Here is a 24,798-nt window from a genome sequence, read left to right on the forward strand (position 1 = left end):
ACTGTCGCCAGCCAGCCGGCTCTGGATGAGTAGAGGTGTGTCGTCTTGCTTTTTACGGGTTGGTATTGCATCAAATCATGGGGTCACTTTTTCGTTTCTCCATAACCATGTTGGATGGTAAAATTTGGAGGAAAAAAGAGCTTTTTTGGGTGCTTGTGTGTGTGTGTGTCCCCCATTTCGCCGGGACTGGAGGCGCAAACTTTTTTTGATGAATATGTGCTGCCACCGTTTTCTTTCTCGGTATCAAGGGACCATCTGGTGTCATAACATTGAGGGAATTGCATCGCATCCATACCAAATTAACTATTTTGTAATCTGCAAACATGGCCGCACAGTTCTACTTTTGATCTTGCTGCGGTCCGGAGCCGCATGTGGGATCTGCAATGCAATGTGACGTGAGATTAAACGTAACAAAGTAAATCCTTGCTTTCTTTTTCCTTGCTCACGCACCATAATCATGATCTTGTTTTTTTTTGCTGATCATCGCTCAGCCCTACATTTCTATTTCTTGTTTGGTGGGGAACGGAGAAGCTTGATTCTACTTGTACACCATCTTCTTGCCTTTCGCTTGATGGTGCCTGTTGATCATTTCCCTGGGCAGAGGGAGGGTGGAGGGGTTGACTAAGTGTCCAACATGCATGTATGTACTGTACTGTGCAGACCGTGTATCCAAACGAATCACATCTACGGAACCCAATTTGACCCCAGAACCAGTAATCATTGTTGGCTGCACCACTACCAAGAGCACAGATGGGGGGTTCTTCTGTCCATGTCTTTCCTTCCTTTCGACTTTTGGCCCGTCTTGGGCCGCTGTACCACCCACCTTTGTCAGAGAGAGCCACGCGGCTGGGTCTTGTGCGGTGCAAGCATGGGAATGCGGCGTTACTGCAACCCGCGCCTCCGACCCGCGTCTTTCTGACAGCGGGACCGGGTCGACGACGGAATGGTAGAAATTGATGGGGCCGCGTGGCCTCCTTCCGGACCGCTTCAGGCCTTTTTTTTGTTTCCGAGCTGAGCTGGGCCGATGCCCGGGTCCGCGACCCCACGCCGCCGGTGCCACCAAACCGGGGACCTCGACACGCGCACCCCCGATGTTATCAATATCTGCATCGCAAGGTTGATTGCTTGGTTCAATCTCTTTGAATCGTGCCTAACGTATGCATCAGGTCGGTACAATGCTTTCCAAAACCATGGGGGAATAATTATTTTTCATTGTCTCATCCCAAGTCCGATCTAAATATCCTCATCAAAAATCTCAATACGAGTTATTTGGTATCCCAAACGCCATCCTGTTCCTTTCTCCCGGTGATGTGCCACTGCAAGCTTTTGATTGCTCTTTTGTTCCGAATCATCCTGTGATTTCCACCCCCGCGATTACCATTATCTGAGCGTAGCACCGCAAATCACACAGGCCCGAGGTCGTTCGTTTGCCTCCCTCTGTGCAGCATCCTTCCCGGCCAGTGCAAGCCGTCCTCAGCTTTCCTCCCCCGAACAACAGCCAGATCAGTGCCCGCCGACCTGGCCCTTGGGGATGGGCGGGATCCAGCACACGGCGAGGTTCAGGCCGATGTGCATGACGCCCATGACCCACAGCGCCTTGGCGTAGTTGCTCCCGCCGTCCATGAAGCGGAAGATGACGGCGAAGACGACGCCGCCGAGGTTGCCGCCCGCGCCCGTGAGCCCGGAGACGATGCCGTTGGCGAAGGGGTGCACGTGCGGCACGAGGGCAAAGTTGGCGCCGTTGCCGGCCTCGAGGAAGACGGCCATGAGGGCGACGAGGCCGAACATGGTCGCCTCGTCGCGCGGGTCGAGGCGCCCGATGACGACGAGCATGGCGCCCGCCAGCAGGCCGCAGGCCGTGACCCAGCCCTTCTTGAGCCACAGGTTGCGCCCGCCGCGGTTGTACAGCAGGTCGCCGACGAGGCCGCCCAGCGGCCGCGTGGCGAAGTTGAGGAAGCCGAACATGGCGGCCCAGTTGGCGGCCCCGGTCTGGCCCAGCCGCGGGAAGTTCTTGAGGTAGTAGGAGCTCAGGACCGAGTTGATGGCCAGCTCGCCGCCAAAGGAGCACACGTACGTGACGATGTGGAACCAGGTCTGGGCCGACGTGGCCACCATCCAGGTCTCCCTGCCCGTCGGCTTGACCACGATCTCCCCCTTGGCCGTCTCGAGCATCTCCGACCGGGAGATGGCGACCTCGTGGTCGGCGGGCATCTTGACAGACGTCTCGTCCTGCTCGGGGCTCTTCTCGCGGTCCGACGGGGCCCGGTCCGTTATGAGGCCCGGCACCGTGACGACGTTGTCGGCGCTGTCGGCGAAGTCCACGCCGTGCGAGTGCAGGTTCTGCTCGGCGCGGAGGAACCTGTCCTTCCACTTGCCCGTGGGCGTGTCGGGGCACAGCAGCAGCAGGCCGATGCCAATGACCAGGACCATGATCAGGGGCACGACGAAGGTTACCCTCCACGCCTTGTCGGCGGTGTACCCCATGCTGTGCACGAGGGAGTCAAAGACGGCGGGCATGATAAAGTAGGTGATGCCGCCGCCGGCATTACCGAAGCCGCCCGTGAGGGCATTGGCAGTGCCGACCACGTTCTTGTCGAAGAAGGCAGTGGTCCATACTTGGCACGGGACGAAGCTGCCGCCCAGGATGCCGATGAAGAATCGGCTCACATATAGCCCCGTCGCATTCTGGACAAGAGGAGCAAGGCCCAGGGGGATGGCACCGACGAGTAACGTTCCGGCAAAGACGATTCGGGGGCCGAACTGATCGCACAGGGGTCCTGCTACAGCGCGAATGAGGAGGCTGCACCACAAGAGAGAAGGTGTCAGTGTCTTGCTAGCTTTTCAAGAGTAACACGCACGACTGAACTTACGTGGCACAGAGCGAGACAATGTTGGAGTTGGCGACTTGTTCAGTTGTGAGCTTCAAGTCTGCCTTGATCGTCGTTGTTAACTACAAAGACAGTTAGCTCTCTGACATCGACACGAAACACCAGATGGCTGATGGTGTATATCGGTGATAATAGTGGATACAGGTTGACAGCAGGTGAATGCGAGGGCAAGCCAATGAATATGGGGGAGCAGGTGCTGGATACGGGATCACTTGCCAGTGGGGGAAAGGTATACCAGCCCCAAAACGCTATCATGAAACTAATCCAAGAGAAGAAGAACACCCTCCCATACATATTAATGGGGTTGAGGAAGGGGATCGAGTGGGCCTTGCGGTTGATGGGGTTGATGTCTGGAGCCCTATACAGGTCCGAGAACCGAAAGCTGGAGCCCATCTTGCTGACTATTCGAGACCTTTGGACTAAGTGTGACAATGTTGCAGACCAGGATGAGTGTCTGAGGGCAATAATTCCCAGGTTGACGACAGCTTGGTACGAGACTTCAGGCTGATCCAAGGCTGCCACTCAACTCTTCTCGCATAGAGTTAAATACACCATGTCGACTAGGCGTCACAGTCCCAAAAGGTAGAGTCCCAATCTGGATTCAGCATCTCCGAGGACGACGACATCTGTACTACCACGTCTGAAAGACGTCTCTTGGCGGGGGCCTATCTAGAGAGTGAAGAGGCTAGGAAAAGAAGTGGAGGACGGGACCTGGGATAAGAATGGTTCAAGCGCCTCGAACGTGGGTTGAGGTGGGACGAGATACCCGCGAGTTTTGTTCGGGACGGACCAGGGGCACGCACAGGACTTGTCGATCTCCGATAAGACGGTAGCAGTAGCGGCAAAGCCAAGTCGACGAAAGACCCGAAAGCGGGAGCTTATCAGCGAGACGTCAGCTGTCGCCCACACGCCCAGTGGTCAAGCCCTCGACGCGGGATCTCTTCACTTGAGATGCCCGCGTTTATTGGCGATATATATGGACTGTACGTTTGAATCACCGAGTGAATTTCTGCCGCCGCGTCTTATGTGAGACGGAAGGATACGAGATCGTGAACATGTACCGTGATGCAGTCCACCAGTTTGTAGCCGAGGACCTCTGGTGCCGGTCGCAGTCACAATGAGACGAACATTGTCGCCGATGATGGGATCCTTGGGGAATGTCACTCCCTTTGGGCGCGTGTAGGTAGAACACCACGACCCAATGTCTACAAAGTGACGGAAAAAGTCGCAATGGCAATGGCAATGAACACTTGTTCCAATCCCGCCCTTTAACTGACCATCCGTCTCAAGGCCCAAGGAGGCAGTGGATATGCTGCTGCTGTATAATAAGGCCGGGAATGGCAGTATTCCTATATCTGTTCCAGAGGTACCAGGCAGTCCAGCATGTCCAGTATGTCCAGCATTCCTGGAGTTCTGGGGAACAGGGAGGTGGATAATATTGCGTAGGCCACACCAAGATTCTCATCAATGCGAGCTTCGTGATTGGGTGCGTGTTGACGGGATTGGTGATAAAGAGACGGGCACTGAATGGACAGAGACGCCCCTTATCTTCGGCAATGTCTGACACAGAGGTCGGAAGGTGTGGTATCTTGATAGGGCCTGATATCAAGATATCAAGGGCAGAGAAAGTGGGGCCGCGGAGCAGAGGCAGAGATAAGAGCCTGCCTCCTGCCTCCCAATGGCATCAATCCGAGCGATGCGCAGTACGGAATGCTTGATATATGGTCAGCAATGCCCTTCTCTGCTCAGGAAGTGTTTCTGGACTGAGGAATGGTCTATCTTGTACTTCTCAGTATTTGGTGTCGAGTTGGGCGCCAGCGCGGGATTGGCCCGCAAGCCGTGAAGCCCCTTTGGTTTTCCAGCCTGTAGAGTAGCGAGGCACGCTAGGGGCGACGGGAAGGCTTCAAGTGATGCTTGACACAAACGCGAACATGCCATCTGCATGGACCGCGGGATTGCCTCACCGCTATAGCAGATTTTCTGGCATGCCTCTGCCTGCATGATGAGGGTAGAAGGCTCTTGAGATTGACGCCCATTGACTCCTTGTTTGTTGGAGGTTGGATCTGCAAGGCACCGATAGGCTGCACGATAACGACTGGCTGGCCTGTGACCAATCACCAGCAGACGGAGCGGACTGCACGTGTGGAGAGCCAGCCGAGATCATCTTAAGCAGCCCTGAAAATAGACCGCCGAGTACCAGAGCCGCAAGAATAAGCTTGCGGGCCCCCAACGCAAGTATGTAGTTCCATTAGGATGTGTTTACGGAGTAAGAATGGCTTGGGTCGCCGGAAGAGGGAGCCATGAAAAAGGAAACCCAGACCAATCCGGGCCACAGTACGAATTACTGACTGATCTGAGTACCTCTTCGATGCCCTGGCACCACGGTGTCCGCCGGCGCTCTCGTGAGAGTTTCACAGTGCGATGTGATGGAGTGATGGAGCTGGGGATAAACGGCATCCAGAAACAAGCGGCCGCCGCGAGCCGGGCCTGGCAACCTTCTTCCCCCGGCCAGCAGTGACGTAGCTGTTCATCGTTTCTCTGCAGCATGTAATCTCGGCCAGTTGATGCCCAACGTGCCAGGATATGGAACATGCTGCAGCATCAAGAGCGCTTTGTGAAGAACATTAGTAGTTTTCAGTGCGCGTTGTGTTGCTCGGCGTTGCTTAGTATTGCTTCCCGGTTGACCTTCCATTGGGGTTCGACCAGGACATTTCTTGGCAGAATCTGAGAATCTACCATTTAAGGTCTGTATATCAATCACGTTGATGCAACTCCCCTAACCCAGAGGCCTTGCTCTCAGCTCCTCAATGTCATCCATCCCCATGTTTGGTGTGGCCCACGGCACTCGGCGGCTGTCGGTCTCCGTGGAGGACGGGCTGGGGTTGACGGCGCTAGTCCCGAATGCCGGATCTCCCTCCACCTGGCCGGACCGAAGAGCTGGGTCCTCCGGCTTTGCACTAATGTTTACCGCAAATCGACACCCGCTCTGCGTTTGTCCGCCTACAAGGTCAGCTAACATGAAAACCTTCTTCAGCATCGAGAATGATGGCCAGGGTTGAGCCAATGCTCGCAGTAAATTTAATTTCACGACCCTGTGAGATTGGGCCGTAGCTGACCTTGTCAAGGGGTTGCAATCTCGCTGCCGGGGGATCCCGGTGGCGATGCCGGGTGTCGGAGTGGAGTGCCATCACGGCCCAAGAAAAGGAACGAAAACTCTGCCTCATCGATGCCCAGGCGCCAGCAGGGAGGTGATCGCTTCGGCATCGGCAGTCCGTATCCTTGGCAGCTCTTAAGTGTCTTGGCCTCCTGCCGCCACAATGCTTGGCCCTCTTCCGGATCTTCACCATCATCGCTTGTCAATGTGATTGCTTGTATCCTGTATTCCAAAAGACCGCTTCGACAGCTCAAGCGTCATGGAAGGAACTTCTAATCCCGTCACCATGGACAGCGCCGTACACGAAGACACGAGGAGCTCATCAAGAAGCGACTCGGAGTATGAGTTGCCTCTACCAGAACAAAACGTTCGAGCTGCACGCCAGAGAAGAAACTCGCAGGTTTCTGCTCGGCCGAAGAACCCGACGCGATGGCAGGGCATATGGTATCGCCTTACCGAGCCAATTCGACCCTCAGGGTTTGCTGAACTCCAGCTGATCATTTTGACCTTTTGCACTGGTCTCCAAGGTTCGTCCCTTGTCTTGACATCTTTCCAGCACGGCGTCGCTAATCCTATAACGCATCCGCGCAGACGCCATCTCCTTCCCAGACTATCACTGTTTCGCCTCCAACCAGACCGGCAACACCGTCTTCCTGACACTAGCCATTGTGCTGCCCGAGTTAAACGGCGAGATGTTCATAACTGCCAATATCGGGATGGCCCTAGGCCTGTTTCTTGGCGCGGGATGGCTTACCGGGCAGCTCAGCCACGTTATCGGCCCTCGGTGCCGGCTGTGGCTGATCTTTTGCAACTTTGTCCAGACCGCACTTGTCTTTGGCGCGGGAGCGATCCAGTACCGGTACGGCGTTGAGCTGCAGGGCGGGATCACCCTGGCCGTCATTGGCCTCTTGGCATTCGCTGCCGGGAGCCAGGTCGTGCAGTCGCGTTCCCTAGCCATGACCGAAATCTCGACAGCCATGGCCACTGCCGCTCTAGTCGATCTGGTCATTGATCCAAACATCCTCGGCCTCAAGAATAGACCCCGCAACAGGCGGGTCATGTTCCTCTTGGCTCTCATCGTGGGGTCACTCCTTGGTGCGCTCATCTGGAAGCGGGTAGGCTCCGCTGCCGCCCTCATGGTGTCCGCCGCTGGCAAAATGCTCGTCACCATCATGTACTTTTTCACTCCTGCTGAAAAGCCCAAGAAGCCACAGGCTGGGGAGGTTTGAGGATGGAGGATAACGACTTGAGGACCGTGATATAAGCCCCGGATCCGGGCAAGTAACGACTTGTTTTCTGATTGGTTTTGGAGCGCATCTTAGGGAGCCGGAGTATTGAAATTACGTCCAAAGGTTTGGACTTGGAGAAAACTTAGAGTATAAGGTCCAGGTAATAAAAAGGGAAATAGACTAGAATAATATTAATCCTCATCGCGGTATATTGCGGGTAGTTTCTGTAGACTTTGATATGCCTATGATGTGGTAATCCGTCTGGCTTGGCTGGCCGGCCGAGACCCACTTGCTATGATAGAATGAGAGGATGGAACATATGGCTAATATCTTTCTCAGTTGTATTTTTGATAAATCCCGGTAGTATATCCAACAGGAGCTGATGACATTCTGCTCCGTGCTTGGGGGATAGAAATACAGAATACCTGTATTGTCGATGTTGGAGACGGGTCAGCCACAGTTGGTTCCAAGGTTGGCTTTGTGGCTGTCGTTGGTGGGTCGCGTGACCTGGCGCCACGAGCTTCCAGCGAGACGTGTGGCGTTTTCCCAGGGACGCGATCCCACTCTAGGCGGCGACGCGACTTGCACCGACGAGCTCGGCCCGCCATAACACAAGCGATTCCAGATATCGCCAAAGGCCTTCACTCACAGCACTCGTCACAACCCCAACCCTTTCAATGCACATGGACGAGCTGTGGAACGCTCGTTCCACCCTGGATTCATGACTCGAAACAACCTCGGCGACCACCTTTCCTGGTTATTACGAAACGTCGAGCTCTCTGCGCCGAAGGGCCCCTCCCTGCCTACCGCACACCGAGATCAGAGCAATCCAAATTCGGAGATTTACCTGACGCCGGCCATAACGCAGCCCTCTGATACCTCCGGCAGACCAACTCCACGACCACCGATCCCAGAGGGTAGGCTACCATCTGCCGTTCCTAATGGGCCGAGAAATCCAGTCGGGATCCCACAGGTAGCAACGAGGGTGGAGGAGATGGCCAGGCTTACATCCAGTACGAAGTCTAAGAAGCCGTCGCTTGTCGTCAAGCAACAATCACAGGCCCAGGCCCCGCTCCCTACGCCCGCATCGACCAAAGGCGTTGGCCCGCTGCAACAGGCCTACTCCGCATCGCTCGGTGGTGAAGATGCGAGGGCTCGAGTTTCAGCGTCTACCCCGAGGCCGGCGGCTGTGACGCCTGGGTCTAGGAAATTGAAGACACCGGTGTCACGGGCTCACCTAGACCTAGATGACGAGTACGAGTCGGTAGACTTGACCTCTGACGACATTATCGGACTCTCTCCATCAGGCAGGGTACAGGTCAAGGAGACGCCGAAGCCCCGAGGGTCCGCGGTACGAACCGATGTTCTTTCTGGCAGGGGGAAGAAAAGGAAGAGCAATGATCTCAGTAGGACACCTGCCAAATTCGACGAGCTGGACGACGACGAGTTTCCCGATGTGCACGACCTCGTTGACCTGGACTCCCCTCCGGCAAAGATTTCGCGCCACAGTTCGAAGGCACCCTCACCAAGAACAGTGCCTCCGCCCATATCCTCACAAAACACTGTTATAGAGAGACGGAGTCCTTCAAAGCGACCGATTGGCCATACAGAAGCTATACCAGATGCTACTCCAAGGGAACCATTCGCGACAACTCCGCCGCGAAGGAGCTCTCGCGACATCTGTGCAGGATCAGGTCGCAAGATCAATTCGCAGATACAAACCAAAGAATTGATGGACCAAGCCAGCGGTAACGTACCGCAACGGGAACGCAGGTTGCACCGCAAATCCGGCCAAAGCCAAATAATTCAAGATTCTGAAGACGAGTTCCTTACTCCACCTACGCGCAACGCCTCTTTTGTTACCTGTCAGTCTCATCCGGGTTCTGGCAAGGACGAAACAAACCCCGCGGATGACCACGGCAACGTCGTTCTTGCTGCCGATACACCAACCAAGAAACAATATGGAACAAGGGAAACGGGCTCAAATGTGGACCATGAGATCTTATCCATGATGGAAGACGGAAACATGGATCTCGATGAGCCGTGCGAGACCGCAGCGCCCACTTCGAACTCATACGGGTCCGTCCCGAGTTCCCATACAGATGGTGTCACCCTGGACATGGATCTGTTTTTATCGAATCCTTCGGTCATACAGCGGAGGCGAAGGGTCGTGGACGCCGCTTTGTCGAAGAATAATGCCGACTACCTGAGGTCCCTGCGGGAAAAATGGCCTGCTCAACGACGCGAACAAGTTAAGAAGGAAAAGGACCCCTTGCTTAAGCAACGAGAGGCTCTGGACCTCCTATCTACCGAGTTCAACGCCCACCGGGAACTACATGGTGAGCAGGAAGCATTGCTTGGTCAACTTGCCGAGGCCTATGAGAAGGGTCTCGACACGGAGCAGGATGAGAAGCGCTTGGACAAGCTCGGCTTGGACTTGCAGGAACGGGAAAGAGCGATACAACGATGCCTTGTGAAGGCCGGTATAGACGCTGCTTTTTTCGCGGATGGGAGTAGTGAGGCGGAGGTCACAGAGCAGATACACCCTGAGGTGCTCGCAACCCAGATGTCTCAGCGAGCACCAAACTCCTCACAGCAGCGAGGCAGCATTCTGATACCTGAGTGCCACTCTCAAGTTATACTGCAGACGCAGATCCACCCAAGGTCGCAGCCGCCGGCAAGCGTCGATGCCTGGGAGGAAGACGTACCGACGGCGTCGCCTGAGTTCCCCCGAGAGCTGAGAGGGTCTGCCTCTCATGCTGTCAGCGGCAGCCATCGGGAGTCACGACAGAGCCAGTCCAGACCTGCCAGAGCCGAGCCGGACTTGTTCGACGAAGATGACCTTTTCCCAGATTTAGATAATCCACAGCCGCGGACCCATCCGCTCCCGCCAGCTCGCGTATCATCTGCTCGTAAACGAAGCCCTGTTAAGACGCTGTCGCGTCCACAAGAATGCTTTGACGACTTTAGCGACGATATCGAGATGCTTCAATTCGCCGAGGACTTTGAGCAGAGACAGTCATCTGGGGAGACGGTAGCCGCCCACCCAGCACGAGCAGTGTTCACCGAGACATCCGGAAATGCAGTTATCACCCCTCGTGCTCGAAGCGTGGCGAGAAAGGTGCCGTCATCACAGCCGAAGGCGGCTATACCGCCGGAACTGATGCGTCACCCGTGGTCTCCGGATGTGCGGCGGGCACTGAAGGACCGCTTTAGAATGTCCGGCTTTCGGCACAACCAGCTCGAGGCCATCAACGCGACTCTGGATGGCAAGGATGCCTTTGTGCTCATGCCGACGGGGGGTGGCAAGTCTCTCTGCTATCAACTCCCCGCCGTGGTCAATAGCGGCAAAACCCATGGAGTCACCATCGTGATCAGCCCCCTGCTCAGTCTGATGCAGGACCAGGTCGACCATCTAGAGGCCCTGAACATCAGAGCTAGCTCTTTCAACGGCGAGATGCCGTCCGAGGCCCGCAATCACGTTTTGGATCTCTTCAAGCGCCCATTCCCCGAGCACACTCTCCAGCTCCTCTACGTCACCCCGGAGATGATCAACAAGAGCAAGACCTTTATCAACGGTCTGATGAATCTTTACCGAAATAAGAAGCTCGCCAGACTCGTGATTGACGAAGCGCACTGTGTCAGCCAGTGGGGTCACGACTTCAGGCCAGACTACAAGGCGCTCGGCGAAGTACGCTGCCAGTTCCCACAGGTGCCGGTGATGGCCTTGACGGCGACGGCGACGCCCAATGTCATTGTCGATATCAAACACAATCTGAGTATCGACGGCTGCAAAGTCTTCTCGCAGAGCTTCAACCGGCCCAATCTCTACTACGAAATTCGACAGAAGGAAAAGGGGGCCATTGAGGACATCGCCGATCTAATCAAGACAAAATTCTCGGGCCAGACGGGCATTGTGTACACGCTCTCGAGGAAGTCGGCAGAGACGATAGCCAAGAAGCTTCGTGAGGATCACGGCGTCGCTGCGCATCACTATCACGCCTCGATTGAGAGTGTAGACAAGGCCCAGATCCAGCGAAATTGGCAGAGCGGCAAGCTCAAAGTTGTCGTGGCCACTATTGCCTTTGGCATGGGCATTGACAAGGCAGACGTTCGCTTTGTCATACACCATTACCTACCCAAGAGTCTCGAGGGCTACTACCAAGAGACTGGCCGTGCTGGCAGAGATGGCAAGCGCTCTGAATGCATTCTTTTCTTCAACTACGGCGACATCAAGTCTCTGCGGAATCTCATCTCGGATTCGGATGGAAGTGAGGATCAGAAAGACCGCCAGAGGGAGATGCTCAACCGCGTTGTCACCTTCTGCGAGGATAAACGAGATTGCCGCCGCGTCGAGATACTCCGGTACTTTGGCGAGAAGTTTGACAAGGCCGACTGCAAGGGAACGTGTGACAACTGCAAGAACGGCGGGACCTTCCATCTCAAAGACTACAGCGAATACGCCGTTGCCGCGCTCGAGATCATCAGGGCGTACCGGCGCATGACGCTTGTGCAGTGTGCCGAGGTCCTCATGGGCAAGAAACGCCCCGAGTTCGACTGCCTCGCTCCCTACCATGGCTTGGCTAAAAAGCTCAAGAAGCACGAGGTGCACGGCATGATCTATCGCCTCTTGGCTGAAGACGCATTGGATGAAGAAAACAAGGTCAACAGATCTGTTGGAATTGCCATCCAATACTTTAGTGTAAGTTGACTCACTTGTCCTGATCCTGAAGTGGGTGCGAGAAACTAATAGAAGCACCATCTAGCTTGGGCGCACGTCTGCGGATTTCTTGTCCGGGCGGCGGAAACTCGAGCTCGTTACTAAGATTGTCAGCGACGCGGACGCCGCAGCAGCCAAGCCGAAGAAGCGAGCCAAGAAAGCAACGGCTCTTCCGCCGTCCACCAACGTATCCTCTCCCGTCAGAGGATCGAGCAAGAAACGAAAGGGAAGGTCCCTGCTGCTGGACGAGGAGGACGAGGAGAGCGACGTGGAGCCAAGCGGGCCCCTCCACGCCAACGGATACGAGAAGGACAACTTTGTCGTGTCGGATGTCGAGGAAGACTCCGAGGACGACGGCTTCGCGCCAATGCGCCGGCCGCCCCCAAAGCGACGTCAGCAGACGCTGCACGAGCTCGGCGGGCCCATCTCGAGGGACTCGCGCTTCGACGAGGCCAACATCAACGAGGTGCACGCCGACATCATCTTGGCTTTCGTCGAGGAGGCCAAGCAGCTGGAGGAGAACCTGAGGAACGAGAGGGGGCTCCGGCGGGTGCTCTTCACCGAGAAGCAGTTCCGCGAGATGGCCATCGGCTGGACCACGACGGTGGACCAGATGCGCCAGATCCCCGAGGTCAACCTCGAGAGCATCGACAGGTTCGGCTCCAAGTTTGTGCCCCTGGTGAAGAAATACCACAGCAACTACCGGGAGATGATGGGCGAGGCGGAAGACAGGAGGGGCGGCAACACCGCAGCGGCAGGGGCTCGTCGAGGCGGCGACGCTGCTGCCGTGTCCATGCAGGAGATTGTCGACCTGATCAGTTCAGACGAAGACGGGCTATTCGACGACGACGACGACGACCTAGACCTGATGGGTCGGGGCAATGACGAAGAAGACGAAGAAGAAGACGATGATGACCTGGAGTCGTCCAAGTACTTTGCTCCAAACACGGGGTCGGCGGCGCAGGACCGCGAGGCTCGCGAGTGGCACGAGCGGATGGCGCAGCTGAGCCAGGGCGCGCCTTCGCGCTCCAATTCTGGAGGGGGCACTGGCGGCGGCGGCAACGGCAACGGCAAGTCTGGCGGCAACTGGCGAGGCGGCAAGAGGCCGTTTGCACGTCGCGGCGGTCGGTCCGGAGGTGGGTCGTACCGGTCTGCTTCCGGCGGCGGCGCCGGCGGCGTGACGAAGCGCAAGGCGTCCGGGTCTCGAAAGAGCAGCGCCGCGAGCACTGGTCGGGGGGCCAGGGGTGGCAGGAGCGGTGGGAGGGCCGCCGGCACGTCTGCGTCGCGAGGTGTGAGCGGCATCGGGATGATGCCCATGTGAGAGAACAGGGGGTTTCGCTTTTTCTAACATCGGGCAAGTGTGGTCATCGATCGACAAGCAGCAAGAGAAAGGAGATGGAAAGCTCCGCCATAGCGAAGAGGCGCTTCTCATCTTGTTAACTTTGCATTGAATGGGTCACGGAACGGAGTTTGTTCGTTATGGGTTGGCATGAGTATATTGGGGAGGGAAGATGCGTGTGCACACTACCTCTCCCTGTGCTCAACTTCTGTTTATATCATTTATCACGAAACTTGACACGTGCATACATTGGCGGGCGTGGCTATTCTCTTGTTGCTTGGCTTGGGACGCATCAATCTATCTCTTATTAGACAATGGCAAGCATAACGGAATGGGAGAGAATATGAATATGAATTGTAAATGAATTCTTCCTCCTAAAGTAGAAAAGAGTATGCTAAACGGGGGGGTATATCGTTTCAAGAGAACTAATATGTTAAACTAGTATTCATGGACGAGACGTCCTTGACGAAAAAACATCCCAGCGACGTTGATGGCTGAGTATGGCCTGGGGAGGAATGAAAAGTCAGATAAGGGGAGGCGTGATGAAAAAAGAAAGAATGGGCGATGCCTCCATGAAAACTCCGAAATAAGCCAGAAAAGAAAGTAAAGCAAATGCAGATGCGTGCGGGTGTGTCGATATCTGTATGAGTGTGTGTATGTGTAGCAACGTCAAAGTCGTGATCCTCGTGTCCCTCTTCTCTCGTGTCTCTTTCTGTGTGCCTCCTATGTTTTTTTTATCTCCCGCTCCGGGCTGTCCATGTCTGCATGACATGACATGGCACACTCTCCACCAGACCGCCCAAAAAAGAAAAAGAACCGAAGAAAGGCTTGCACACCTCTCTCAATGTTATCCAAGTCATACGCGTAGAGTCCCCAACAATCGGGGTGCCCCATTCACCACCACGCACCGTCACCCAGCGAGGTCATGTCGCGCCAAAGCAGCCACGGGACGTCCTAGTCCCGCACGTCGCCGGCGATTTCCTCCCGCACGCGCCGGCACCACTTGAGGATCGCGTCCTCGAACTCGGCGTACAGCGCCGCGTGGGCGGTGGCGGCAGCGGCGGCAGCGGTAGCCGGGTCATTATCGTCATGGGAGCCACCCGCCGCCGGGGCCGGAGACGACCTGGACGAGGCGCGCCTCCCCTCCTCGGCGGCGGCGGCCAGGGTGCCGACGCCGAGGGCGTCGACGCGCAGCAGCACCTCCCAGCGCAGCTCGGCGGCCTTGACCCAGTAGCGCAGGTTCTCGGCGCAGCGGTACGGCTTCTGCGTGTCGGTGTGGTAGCTCGGGATGGCGCCGAAGCGCCGGCGCGACTTGCGCACGGCGGCGTTGTGCAGCTGCACGAGGCGCACGCCGCTCTGCATGTAGCGCAGGAAGGGCGTCGGCCCGGCGTACCGGTCCCGGTCGAGCGGGGTCCAGGGCGGCGGCAGCTCGTCGGCGGCCGGGGTCGCGGCGGCGGAGGCGGCGGCGGCGGTGGTGGTGGCACCACCTGTAGAAGTAGTAGAGGTGGTCGTCGAGGGGGCGGGAGCCGGGCCCTCCTCGGCGAACATGGAGAGGATGAAGGCGTACTCGCGCTCGTGGTCGCGGCCCGTGCCGGCGGGCCACTGGTCGTCGTGCAGCCACGTCCACGAGGCGCGCTCGGCCTTCTCGGCCGCCTCGAGCTCCTCCTCCCGCCGCAGCATGTCGTACAGCCCCGCGATCCAGGACTCCATGGTGCGCACCTCGTCGGGCCGCATGCCGCCGCCGAAGAGGCGGGTGGCCATGCGCTTGAGCACGTCCATGACGGAGAGGAGCTCGGCGCGGACCTCCTTCTCCGGCTTGATGGCGTCGAGGCGGTCCGGGTGCTCGTGCGAGGTGTAGTACATCTTGGCGGCGCGGATGGCGAGCGTCATGACGTCGAGGATGTGCATCCCCTGCACCTCGTACCAGGTGGTGCCCAGCGGCTTGTTATTCTGGCCGTCTGTGGTCTGGATCGCCGGCGTGACCGGGCTGTCTGGGGGCGTCGCGGCGTGTTTGGTGCTCTCGACTGCCTTGCTCGCTGCGTCGAGCGCGCTCCGGAGGTCCGCCTTGAGCTCTTCTATTGACGGGGGCTTGGGGAGCGGCTTCTCCCGGTAATTGTACGTGCTCGCCGTGGGCGGCAGCATGTTGGGGTCTGGCTCCTCAAAGTCGTCCACGTACCACTCGTCGTCCGGCTGCTCCTCCTGGATCGGAGACTCGACCAGCCCGTTGCTGCCCCCGAATCCGTGCGCCACGAGGTCCGGGCTGCTGCCCATGGAGGCGTACGACGAGTCGACGTCGGAGCCCATGCTCTTGGCGCCGAGGAAGCTGGACGTGTCGAGCTGCGACAGGTCCAGGGTCTGCGCCTTTTGCTGCCTCTTGCGGGCGAGCTGGCCGCCCTTGCCGTCGAGCAGGCCCGTCCGCGCAAAGTAGTACTGCAGGTGGGCGATGCTGCCGAGGCTGAGGACGCTCTCGCGGGAGCGGGCGCTGGCGGCGAAGTCGGTGGGCTGCGGCCGCATGTATCCCCTCCTCTTGACGGGGCGGTCGACGCTCATGGTGCTCATGGTGCTCATGGCGGACAGCCGGTGGCTCGGGTCGCGACGGGAGGTAGCTGAGGAACCGGCGGCGGCGAAGCTGGCAGAGGAGTGGCGGCTGAAGCCGGAGCTGTCGCTGCCGAGGGATTCCCGGGCGTGGGAGGCGTCTGTGGTGGCGGAGCCGTGGGACATGGAGGAGGCGGTGGACAGGCAGCGCGCCATGTCCCCAGATGCACCGATGGCGGGGGTAGGCACGACGTCCGGGCCCGGCGAGGAGGCTCGCAGGCCCAGCGGCGCATCGTCATGCGAGGTAGCCATCGTCGAGTATCGCTCTCGTAGTGTATCGGTGGGTGAAGCGAGCGGGGTTTTGATTAGTGATTATCTGGCAGTGTGCACTTATATGATGTGATGTTTGGTTGTCCGAGCAGTTCGAGTTGCAGAGCCGCACAGCAGCTTCGAGGGCGGGCAGAAGATGCACGATGTGGCAGGCAGAGATGAGGAAGATCAACAGCAGCAGCAGCAGCACGGGCCCGTGTTGTCGGAACAATCACTTCTGGGGCCGGAGTGTCTGGAAGTCGAGAGTGTTGCCAGGGGTGTTTTGGCTGCTGCAACAGTGGAGGTTGCCAGATGCCATTTGCCAGCTTCCGACTGGTGGTGATGGGGAGGAGACCCCGGCCTGCGTGTGGGGTTTTGGCTCCCTTGAGCTGCAGCAAAAGGGCTGGACGTGTGTTTGTAGGTACGTGTACGAAGTAACAAGGCTTTGCAAGAATTGGGGTTTGCCATGAGAGCCAGAAGCGGTGCTGACAGAGGAAATCATCGCCAACTACTCCGTGGATTCATGTGACCCGTGGAGGACTGACCTCCTTTACTTTGTCTGGAGTGCTTTGACGGCCGGCATGGCCACTTACTGAACGGCTGCCCGCTCCCCGCACCTTTGCTTGTTTTGAATACTTTGCATGATGTGGTCTATGGTCTGGTCTTGTTCTTCATAAGGAAGAGAAATCTGTAGCTAGTACCTAATCTGCCTCCATACTTATTCTGACTTGTTGATTTTCACAGGAATGAAATGAGGAAGATCAGATCAGAGTCGTTGGGCCCATGCTGTCAGGTACTAGAGGCTGCTACTGTCACTAGTTGCGGCCGGTACAGAAGGTCCACTCCACTAAAGAATGCAGTCCATTGGCACTTCGGCTTCTGTAATCTCACTACTGCATAGCGCATGTTTCACAAGTGTTTGCCCCTTCCAACCGAGTATCCCGAATGCCACCTTTCCCACCATGAGCGACTGCTGTCACCCGGGAGACACGCTCAACATCTTTGCATTGTTGACTTGACACTTGATCTCAGACTCCCTTTTTCGACTTTCCAAGCATTGGAGATGAAACGTTTTTCCACCACCGACCTCTCGTCTCGGGAAGGTAACTATTGCCTTGGACTTCCTCAGCAGCATTCGTTCTTTGACTGTGGGCTCGACGGGGTTGAAGGTGCGGTGCGCTCCAACAAAGATGCACTTTGTTTAATTTAATAATTCATGAAGCTGATTAGTCGAGACGCGACAACGCGTGCCGCGTGTAAGTTGGCAATTAACTACGTAAGAGTGCAGTTTTGGTACCTACTTGCGACTCACCTATTGGACTGAAGCTCGAGAGTGGGAGGGCGACTACCTAGGTAGTTCGGACGGTTCGCCGCCACCAAAACCCCATCCTGCGACGGGTGTGAGTGGAGATGGAACGGCAGCTAAAAGGCTCTCTCCCCAACAACGCAGTACCTGCATGCATATCCAATATTCACTGCAGCAGCGCCCAAGCCAAGGAAGCAATCAATCAAGCAAGACGGGCCGCCGTGCAGGTTTGCATCCCGAACAATCGAAGCTTCGCTTGACCCTGACCAGCATTTATTCCTCCTACAGACGCTATAGAAGCGTTCTAGATGCGTTGCATTGACGTTCCAAGGCGGGGCAACGGTGTGTGTTTCGATACTGTTAGAGCCATCTGTCGGATCCATGCGCTTCCAGACTTGACACATGTGTGCCTCGTCGACAGCTTGGAAAGTGTTTCTGTTTCAAGCAAGGCTTGGACCAAGCCTTGAAGATGGGAAAGATTCCCCCAAAAACGTGGCCTTGACCCTGGGTGCATCGTCAATTACGCCTTTCCTTCCTTGGGGTGCCCGTCCGCGCTTGATTGCGGCACCTTTGATGATGATGTGCAACCCCCAGACCGTCCAGAGAGAACAAAAGCTCGCTTACAGTAGTTACAAGAATGACGGCAGAGATTCCTACCTGTCCTTCTCCCTCCGCTAGTTAGGGGTAGCTCCGCACCTATCAACACATAGCAATGGGTGTTGTTGTCGTCGTCGTCGATGTCGTTGTTGTTTCCATCCTCTTTACTTTCCCCCCCCCCTCGCTACCAGCGATCTGGTCGGTTCGATCCCCGTGCGCCGCGCGCCCGGCGCCCGCAAAGCACAGACAGGAGCGTTTTCTTTTTCCCCTTTTCGCAATAGAGCTTACTCCGTACGGAGTAAAGTATGTAGGTAACGTGGGTGTGACCCAAGGATCGAGGGAGACCCCATTCGGTGTGGCGGACTAGCAAGGCTAGCACGTCGAGCAGCGGCACCACTGTGACCTTATCTCGTTAAACGTCAAGTGCGGTTGCAACCAGAATGGATGGTCTGGACAGACTTGGTCTGAGCAGGCGGGGCTGGCAGAAGAGCTTCGCAACTGAACCTTGGCTTAATTACCGAGTTATTGACCCCGAGCCCACAACCCTGTCCGCGATCCCTGCCAACCTCCACTGCAAGAACCCGCGTGGAACCATTCTACGCTGGGTCCTGGAAGACGACCGTCGGCCTGTGATTGTGATACGAACGATTTGCTGCCCTTGCGAACTTGCTCAACCTGTCACTTGCTGGAGAAGGGGATCCGGCTGACAGGGCGTCGAATGCCAAGAAAAGGGGATTCGGGTTCGGGAGAGATGTACGTACAACTAGTTAACTACTTTGGAGGTGATACGCAAGGCACCAGGGGCTGCAGCTACTTGTACAAGTAGATACTCCGTACAAGTAATTTGCCTCGATCACATCTTGCGGCACACCTGGTAGTGCAGGGCGCCACAGCATGGCGATGGATCATGGATCAGTGCCACGTTGGACACCAACGTTCCCGAGCCGGAGAGTGTGTAATACCGTGAGTGGTACGTGACAGTGAGGGGAGTGGCGTCGAGGACTGTTGCATTGGGCACTGCTTTTGGTGGATGCTGCTGTATGGAAAGTGTTCAACATGTGTTTCACCAAGAAACATAACTACCTCCAAGTACTCAGCTCGAATCCTTTCCCTTTTCACGCCTGGAATCGCAACTCTGCAGAGCCTGACCTGGACGGCGTTGAAAGAGCACACGCGGCATCTCCCAGGGCCCTTTTCTTCTTCTCCCGGCCTGTGGTGGAGTGAGGAGCCCAAGAGACGTGAGCCTTTGTACGTAACAAAGGCAACGAGACGCACGGGAAAGACGGGGGGGGTCAAGGCACAGCTCTGGAAATTGGCCCTCGACGACGACCAACTAAACTCACGGCAACCAGCCAAAGAGCCTGTCTCATCCCTGCCCGTCCGCCCGCATTCCAACCTACCTGACTACAAGTACGGAGTATCTTCCGAGAAGGAAGAAGAACGAGGTCAATTGGTCAATTGGTCAATTGATGTGCTCCGTGACGGATGCACGAGGCGAACAAGTTGAGCGGACCAAACTCGCAGGGAGACCAGGCCAATCTAAATTACGCCAGTCTAAGCTGCCCGCCCTTGCCTCGCTGCCCGCCAGACTTCGTACTTCGTACTCTAGCCCTCGATCGTCTCTTTTTTTTTATTTTCTTCGTTCCTTTTTCCACTCCTTTACTTTCCTTGGCTCAATGGTTCGTGTCATAGCTGGATCTTCTCGGCAATCGGATCAAAAAGCCCTATTTCTGGAGCACTTTCTACTTCCCAGCCTTCTCGCCTCGAAACACATTGCATACCTAGCAGAGCAGAGCTGCACACAGACATTTCCCATACCCAACATCGCTCTGTCAATCCTCTGCAAAAGCCAGCCAGCAATCCCGGCGCAGCACGCCCCACAGCCAGCCCTGGAGGGATCCGACGGTGCGTTGAATCGCATCCACCTGGCCAGGAAGCCTGCAGAGCTACTGCGAGCTTCACAGGGGGAGCTGCTTCTGTCTGCGCCCACGAGGGACACGAAAAAAGGCGGCACCGACTTGCCAGTGGATCGCCATTCACTGCCTATCCCATAACTAACTATCTTGCTGCCTGTGCACGTATGCAAGCATGCTTGGATAGGATTGCGTCCATGAAGCAGGCAGGCGACTTTTAGAGTGCGCGCGTAACGCTGTGGACATTCACTTCTCGGGCGCTCGCGGACAGGACATCCATTCATTCACCGCCGCCGCCGCACCCCTTTCTCTCGCCCTCTCGCGCGCTCGTAGCCGGCGGCACTTCACCCGTGCTGTCTGGGGTAAATGAGCGGCCCGGTGACTGCTGTCTCTGGCAGGAGCGAGGCCAGCCAATTTCCAGCCAATGCTTCCTCCACCCAGCAGCACACCACCAACTTCACCACATCTCAGCAACAGGACCGAGTCCAGCCTGAAGAGTTCCAGCAATCCCGCCAAAATGGCCATCTGGAACCCGCGTCGTCGACCGTGCTAACCTTTGCTGATCTGCCCACCGACCTGGCCCAGCTCTCCTTTGACACCCTCCACTCTCACTCCTCGCACACCCACATCCACAGCCAAACCCTGAATTCTGGCGACGCTAGCCACGACCACCAAAACCAGCGCGGCCAGAACCAGAACCAGAATACCACCGCCATTCACCACACCAACAACAACAATAATAACCACCTCTCCAGACGCACCAGCAGCAACAGACTCCGCTCTTCCTTTTCCTCTTCGACCTCCGCCCAGCTCGGCCCCGCCGACGACTTCTCTGCCACATCACGAGGCAATTCTCGCTCTCCTTCCCGCCCTAGTCATCGCAAACCCTCTCCTGGACTCGCCGCCCGGCTCAAAGCGCTAGGCTTCGGCGCGTCCCGAAAGTCGTCCTCCCCGCCTCCCAGTGCTCACCACTCGCACGAACGCGTCGGCCGCCTGCCCGAGGACCAATTACGAGAGTTTGACCAGAAGCACCTGGCCGGCTCCGCAGATCCTGTCGTCGAGCGGCGTGGGCGCCCTTGGAAGGGTGCCATCGCCCGCATCCCTTCCGTCGCCAGCCTGCGAGGTTCCAGCAGGTCGGAAAACGCCAACCACGAAAGCGACGGGAAGCAAGCCTCGGCCGCTGTCGAAGAAGCGACCGACACTGTCGCCAGCACGACGTCTGACTTTCTCCCCGTCATCGAGACCGCTCCGCCGTTGGAAATGGACACAAACAAATATCGGCTGCCGGACCACACCAATGGAAACGGCACCAAAGTCCAGTTAGACACGCGGCAACAACACCTCGACCGCGATTCCCGCCTCCCATCCGCTTCCTCGTCTTCTGACCTACCTCCGCCTCCCCTCCCTCCCAAGGACTCTCCCCCTCTCCCCTCCACACCCGGCACAGGCACACCGGGCGGTGTGCTCGATTTCAGCCAAGACGCACCCATATACTTCAATCCGTTGGGGCTGCAGAGGGCCGGCTCCATCTACACCATCTCCAGAGCTTCACTGGCCAACCAAATAGCCCAGCTGACGTCCTTGCAACTCCCCGATGCCGAGTCGCTGTCGAGCAAGGTCTCGGCCATCCCCACGGCACAGGCTGCGGCGAGGGCATTGATAGGAGCTGCCGACCAGATCCGTATATGGATTCACAAAGCCTCTGAAGTAATCAGCGGGCTCGACTGTGAGGACGATGTGGAATGGGCTGCCGCTGGTGGCCGCGAAGGCCTCGAGGAGGTCGAGAGCGCCATCACTCGGTTCGAGGAGTTGATCAACGTCTACGTCGGGGCTATAGAGGAGCTTCAGCTACGAGGTGACATCGCCAGCGTATCGACCGATGATTTGAATCAGGCCGTTGTCCAGATGGAGGCAATTGTGACGGAATGGGCCAATATCCGAGAAACCCTGCAGACTGTCAAGGTGCAAGTAGAGATTGCCATGGAGTGGGAAGAGCTTTGGAACGTGGTCTTGGGGGAGATACAGAACGAAATGGACGAACTTAGCAGGCTAGTCTTCGAAATGGAGGAGCGGCGGCACAAGTCCGTGCTCGCCCTCGGCACTGGCGATGGAGTGGACATCGGCGACCTGGAGACCATCGTCGAGGAGACCCCTCCGCCCGCGGTCAAGCTGCAAGCAAACCCGCGGTTTAGTCTGCCGCCCTTCCCTGTGAGCCCCAGCTCGCCAGGCACGCCGACCGTCACCCAGGACGACGCCAGCCTGTTGGCACTATTCGCCCGTATGCAGCCGTTGAGGGCTTCGCTGGACTTCCTGCCCATGAGGTTATCGGTTTTCGAAGCTCGGGCCGAAAAATCATTTCCCACCGCATGCGAAGAGCTGGATATGCGCCGGACAGGGCTTGACGCGAGTTACCAAAAGCTGCAAAAGGATGCCGAATCCCTGCGCAAGGAGCTCGGCGAGGACCGATGGGTGGCCGTCTTCCGCAACGCCGGCAGGCAGGCCCAGAAGCTCTACGAGTCTGTCGAGCGCAGCACGGTCAAGCTCCGGGAAGCCGTGGACTCGGGCATGCACCTGACCAACCAGCCCATGATGGCCAAGAAGATCGAGAGCTACGAGGCCAAGAAGGTCCATTACGCGCCCGCCATGGAGCGGATCCTGAACATCATCGACAAGGGTGTCAAGGAGCGGTTTACGGTCAACGGCGAGATCCTGCGGGTGCATGCCGAGACGCAAGCCAAATGGGACGAGCTCAAGCAGCGCATGGCTGAGCTCGATATTGTTCTTGAGGAAGTGCAAGCCGACAAGGGCCAGCAGCTGCGCGATTCGATATCAAGTATGCTATCGAACGACCGTTCGACCCTTGCGAGCGGCCAAGAGACGCCGCAGAGCTCGCCGCCGTCCTCGATCATTATGTCGAGCCTGGGCATAGATGTCGCGACACCCACAAACAAGGCAAAGCGCCGCTCCTCGAGCGTCCACAGCCATCTACCTCAGCCAGCGACGGCTCGAAGGAGCGTCTCGGCGACGGGCCCACCCGGCTCTCATCTGCCGCGGAAGCCTGTCTCTCGCCTGTCGACGATGCCCGGCACGTCCATCCCGAATAGAGAGGGTTCCGCAACGCCGACCGGCGCCCGCAATATCCCTCGACCAACGTCGGCTCTCAACAACCGCCCTCGTTGGAACACCTCCACGGTCGGCATCGACACAGGGCACAACTTCAAACCCCTTACCCTTACATCACCCAGCCCTTACGCCAGGAATACGCCAACCGTCACCCGAACAACGTCCGCCCTCACTCCAACCTCGGCGGGATCCTCAAAGTTGCCTATGCGCAGCCCCCTGGGCCGCGCCAGCTCATCCTCTCCGATCCCGGAAGGCACTCCTTCCAAGAGTCCTGCACCCATCACCAAACTGCCACACAGCACCGCTACCAACCGCCTCCCTTCCTTCCGCGACCGTATCTCCTCTACACCCGGCCCCTATTCCCAGCAGGGTCTTGCATCTAGCAAACCTGCTCCTCGCCTCACCAACCAATCCTCTATGTCCTCCCTAAGCAATCGGCGAGCATCATTACAGCCCCCGAGGCCGAACCAAGCAGCAACCGGTGGCATGACACCGCGGCCAGCGAGCTCGATGGCATCGTCGAGGAGGAGCAGCATGCTCCCCACGCCTCGTGCGTCCCGAGAGAGCAGTGTTGCGGGCAGAGAGTCGCCACAGGCAATCGCTGGTGCTCGGATGGCTATGCGCAGGACGACTGGCAGTGCCTCGCTTGCAGGGGACTCCAAGGCCAAGGATAATAGGCCGCGCTGGCGGGGCTGATGCCCATGATGACCTTTTATCAAGAGTGAAACGCCCGTGTTGGCTGCTTTTACGTCATGTCGGCTATGACCTCGTGTCCTTTCATCTTCATGACTGTCGCTTCCTCGTCCTCTTTTTTCCAATCTCGGGATTATTGTCTTTACGACGGGCCAATACACGACGTGCTTGAATTTGTCTGTCGCAAATATGCGTACAGCCCCCTCTTATTGCAGCCTCTTGTCCTGTCTGGCACTCGTATCACGCATGACCTGGCGTTTCTACTTTGTTTATTCTACCTGATAGCGACAAGCGCTGCACTGTTTCTTTTATACCATCCATCAATGATAGTTGCTTGTTATCATTCTCTAATGTCTTCTCTTGATCCACATAGATTGTGACGTCGCTACCGAAGCCGACTTCTCCTTGCTGTCATATTCTGCTGTGTATGCGGGTGGAGGAGGAAAGGTTTCTCCAGGATCATTGGGCATATCGGCAGGCCCAAGAGGAATGAATGGGTAGGAAACAGGAGGGCAGGTGCGGAAGACATGGAGGGCTTCTGGGCCAACTCTTTTTACTTTTGTTATTCGTACTACTCTGCTCTGCCGTGGAGTGTTAGTTGTAGGAACATGAATACCCCCAGCGAATCAATCTTGGAAGAATATTATTGCTCTATAAACTTCAATTTCCCGAGTCGGTACAGATGTAACTCGCTTCTTTAGGAGACTATCCAAGGGTATATATGTCAATGACTACGACACCATTACAGCAGCACATGCTACTACTCCACGGACACCCCGTCTCCCTCTACATGTTGTTCGCAGGGTCGCCAGATAGAGGCTTATATTGGGAGCTACCTAGCAAAGCACCGAAACGCCACAGGCCTCTTGGGGTATTATATATAGATATATATACAATATAGATACATATATATATATATATATATAAGAATAGTAGAAGACAAGACCGCACCCGACCTCGCCGTCCAAGTCTTCTTTTGCACCCTCTCCTCG

General features: G+C 56.9%; 4 protein-coding genes across 4 annotated transcripts; 2 read left to right on the forward strand and 2 right to left on the reverse strand.

Annotated features, from left to right (window-relative positions):
* Nucleotides 1-1,503: 1,503 nt before the first annotated feature.
* Nucleotides 1,504-3,281, reverse strand: E0L32_011655 (uncharacterized protein; the record flags this gene model as incomplete). The annotated part of the gene is made up of 4 exons (XM_031134408.1): nt 1,504-2,800; nt 2,871-2,950; nt 3,124-3,136; nt 3,181-3,281. The coding sequence occupies 4 exons, from the start codon at nt 3,279-3,281 to the stop codon at nt 1,504-1,506; spliced, it is 1,491 nt and encodes a 496-aa protein (XP_031000181.1).
* Nucleotides 3,282-6,328: 3,047 nt separating this feature from the next.
* Nucleotides 6,329-13,312, forward strand: E0L32_011656 (uncharacterized protein; the record flags this gene model as incomplete). The annotated part of the gene is made up of 4 exons (XM_031134409.1): nt 6,329-6,569; nt 6,634-7,265; nt 7,897-11,973; nt 12,038-13,312. The coding sequence occupies 4 exons, from the start codon at nt 6,329-6,331 to the stop codon at nt 13,310-13,312; spliced, it is 6,225 nt and encodes a 2,074-aa protein (XP_031000182.1).
* A 972-nt stretch (nt 13,313-14,284) lies between these two features.
* E0L32_011657 (uncharacterized protein) lies at nt 14,285-16,177 on the reverse strand (the record flags this gene model as incomplete). The annotated part of the gene is made up of 1 exon (XM_031134410.1): nt 14,285-16,177. The coding sequence occupies one exon, from the start codon at nt 16,175-16,177 to the stop codon at nt 14,285-14,287; it is 1,893 nt and encodes a 630-aa protein (XP_031000183.1).
* Nucleotides 16,178-20,356: 4,179 nt separating this feature from the next.
* E0L32_011658 (uncharacterized protein) lies at nt 20,357-23,809 on the forward strand (the record flags this gene model as incomplete). The annotated part of the gene is made up of 1 exon (XM_031134411.1): nt 20,357-23,809. The coding sequence occupies one exon, from the start codon at nt 20,357-20,359 to the stop codon at nt 23,807-23,809; it is 3,453 nt and encodes a 1,150-aa protein (XP_031000184.1).
* Between the last annotated feature and the right edge of the window lie 989 nt (nt 23,810-24,798).

Source organism: Thyridium curvatum (genome assembly GCF_004353045.1).
Source record: "Thyridium curvatum strain D216 chromosome Unknown NODE_112_length_102259_cov_88.592664, whole genome shotgun sequence".
NCBI lineage: Eukaryota > Fungi > Ascomycota > Sordariomycetes > Thyridiales > Thyridiaceae > Thyridium > Thyridium curvatum.